Below are 2,848 nucleotides of genomic sequence, written 5' to 3'. Positions count from 1 at the left end.
ACCCCCCCCCCGCTCTCCTTTTCTTGGCGTCAAAGATTGCGGGCGCGGTGGCTGGCTTTCATACGACGCCCGCACCGATCGCCAGCCAGCTGAGGAGATAGACTTGCGAGACAGCGGAGGGGCCGCAAAAGGACACAGGGAAAAAGGGCGCCCATCTACGGTCGCTTTCGCCTTGCCCCCGGTCGGGCTCAAACAACCCCCCATCCACACACCCCGCTCCAAAGTCCTCAACTAAAGAAAGGCGGTGAAGCTGGAAAACTAAAAAAGAACAAAAACAAAAAAAGTTACCACCTACCAACCCCCTCCTCTCCTCCTCTCTTGCTTCTCGTTCCTTCCTCCCACCCCCATCTTCTCCAACCCCTATCTCGCCACAACCTTCTTCTCTGTCCACTCGCACTCGGTAGTCGATACGTATTTCAAGATTAACATCTGGACCCCACCCTCACCCCGTTCACCATAGTTCAACCAGAAAACAAACCCTTTTTTTCTTTTTCCTCCTTGTTTAATACACACATATATATATATATATAGATATTTATATGGAAGGCCTAGACAATTCTGTATCCCAGATCTGATAGCAAATCCAAGACCATTCTTGTTCGTTCTGGAATTTTTGAAATCTATAGTGAGGAATGAAAGATATGTTCGAAGATAAGAAAGGTATAATTGCGAGCTTCCACCAAAAGAGCCAGAATCCGCTGCAGCACCAGAAGAAGAGAGAATGCGTTTCCGATGAGGGCGACAGCAAGAGCAGCGGGGAGTCCAAGAGGAAGAAAATGGAGGACAACAGAGACAAGGCTCTGGTGGTCGCCGGCTGCGGTGGCGGAGATGGGGCCAGCATCGAGGTGGTGAAGCGGCCCCGTGGCCGGCCGCCTGGGTCCAAGAACAAGCCCAAGCCACCGGTGATCATCACCGGGAGGCGGAGCCGTCCGTCGCGATGCGCCCCCACGTGCTCGAGATCCCGGGCGGGCACGACGTGGTGGACTCGCTCGCCCGCTTCGCCCGGCTGCGGAACCTCGGGATCTGCGTCCTCTCCGGCACCGGCGCCGTCGCCAACGTCGCGCTCCGCCAGCCCTCCCTCCCCGCGCCCCCGCCGCACGGGGCGGTGCCGCCGGCGGGGGCGACCATCGGGTTCCATGGCCCGTTTGAGATCCTGTCCATCTCCGCCACCTTCCTACCCCCGGCGATGGCGGCGCTGTCCCCGGCCTCCGCCGCTGCGAGCCTGTCGATTTCTTTGGCGGGGCCGCAGGGGCAGATCGTCGGGGGGACGGTGGTAGGGCCGCTGGTGGCGGTGGGGACGGTGGTGGTGGTTGCGGCGGCGTTCTCCAACCCGACCTTCCACCGGCTGCCGGTGGAGGACGACGTATCGATCTCCGTTTCCGTCTCCGGTGGAGGCGGCGGCGGCGGCCGCGAAGTGGAGGAGCACGAGCGGCACGTGCATCAGGAGCGCCACGAACAGCGGCGCCCCCATGTTCCGCCGCAGGTGGCGGCCCACGCCGTGGTGCCGACGGCGGAGTCGTGCGGGATGTCTATCTACAGCTGCCACCTTCCTTCGGAGGTCATTTGGGCTCCGACCGCGCGTCCACCACCTTACTAATTCTAGTAGCTCTAGACTCTATTATCATCTCCTTTTCTTTAATGTAAAATTTTCTGATCTTTGTTTCTAGATTATTAAACTCTTTTAAATATGTCGTAATGTAATGGCCTAGCTTGCTGGTTTGGTTACACTGTAGGCATTGTGCATGTTAGAACTTGAGCCAAGGACTCCAGCTTTAAATCCTCCCCTAGTGTTTTTGGTTGGTTGCATGGATTCTGTTGGTATTTTTGGAGACAATGCGGTCTTCTGATAGCTCTTCTGTGCTTTTGGAGTCGAACCAAACGAGGAGTTACAAAGGAGAGAAAGACAGGGTGTGGTGGAAAAGAATGGAGTGGGGAAGGAGGAGATGAACGGCTAGGGTTTGTGTTTCAGTGGGGTGGCAGAAAAGTACAGCAGGGGAGATGCCCACGCGGGCTCTTGCTTGCGCTCTCTGCTCTCTTTTTCTCCGGTCTCCATCGCTGTATCTCTTCTGTGACAAGCGTACGCATAGCTCATGTTATCTTTGGCAGAGTTGGGAAGAGGCGAAGAAGCTCACCGTTGCTCTGAGGAGGGCATCGTGGTTTTATACATGATGGGGATTTAAGAAGAGAGAGGAGGGTCGCGTTGTGGGGTGGGGGTGTCGAGTACTGCTACCTTGGTCTTTGTTTGCTGTCTTAAAAGCAACGCCAAGGAGGGGGGGGCAGGCGCAAGACAGCACAAAGCCTACTTTCCTCATGGATGGAGTGTACTTTGGCCATCTGATCGTATCCTCTGAGGAAAGTAAAAGCTTTGAACTGAAATGGCGTTCTTTCTCTCTCCTCCCCTAGCAGCCTCCTCCTCCTGCCTTTAATGAGAGGATGGGAGTGGGTGGGTGCAGTGCACTTGAAGACTTCGGAGGGTGTATCCCTTGGGGCTCTTATGGCTGCTGGAGCTCTGTCCATCGTGCAAGTGTGGCAGTAGCATGGCTGGCTTTTATTTGGGCTTCATTTCATTTGAAATTATTTTGTGTCCCATTTCTCTTTTGTTGTCTATGGAGTTTGCCTTTTTCTTTGTTTTATGTTTTTTCTTTGTCACTCGATCTTGTTGGATGTGGAGGCTTGGGATCTGGGTTTGGATCCTCTTTACCCCGACATCAGGGGGAAATGGAAATTATGGAATGCGAAGTTAGGTCCAATGACCAGAGAATAATAGAATGTTGCCCTTCTTGGGTCCATTTCTTTTGTCCAAAAAAAATCTTCTTGGGAGTTGCCCAAGGACTAGTTTTATGGTGAT

General features: G+C 54.2%; 1 protein-coding gene across 1 annotated transcript; it reads left to right on the top strand.

Moving 5' to 3' along the window:
• Positions 1 to 275: 275 nt before the first annotated feature.
• On the top strand, positions 276 to 1,780 carry LOC105060586 (AT-hook motif nuclear-localized protein 17). The gene is given in 2 exon segments (XM_010944362.4): positions 276 to 909; positions 912 to 1,780. Coding segments are annotated over 2 exon segments (963 nt in total). The 5' UTR covers positions 276 to 632; the 3' UTR covers positions 1,598 to 1,780.
• The last annotated feature ends 1,068 nt before the right edge of the window (positions 1,781 to 2,848 follow it).

This window comes from Elaeis guineensis, chromosome 13 (genome assembly GCF_000442705.2).
Source record: "Elaeis guineensis isolate ETL-2024a chromosome 13, EG11, whole genome shotgun sequence".
In the NCBI taxonomy this organism is placed as follows: domain Eukaryota; kingdom Viridiplantae; phylum Streptophyta; class Magnoliopsida; order Arecales; family Arecaceae; genus Elaeis; species Elaeis guineensis.
This window is presented reverse-complemented; position numbering and strand designations above follow the sequence as displayed.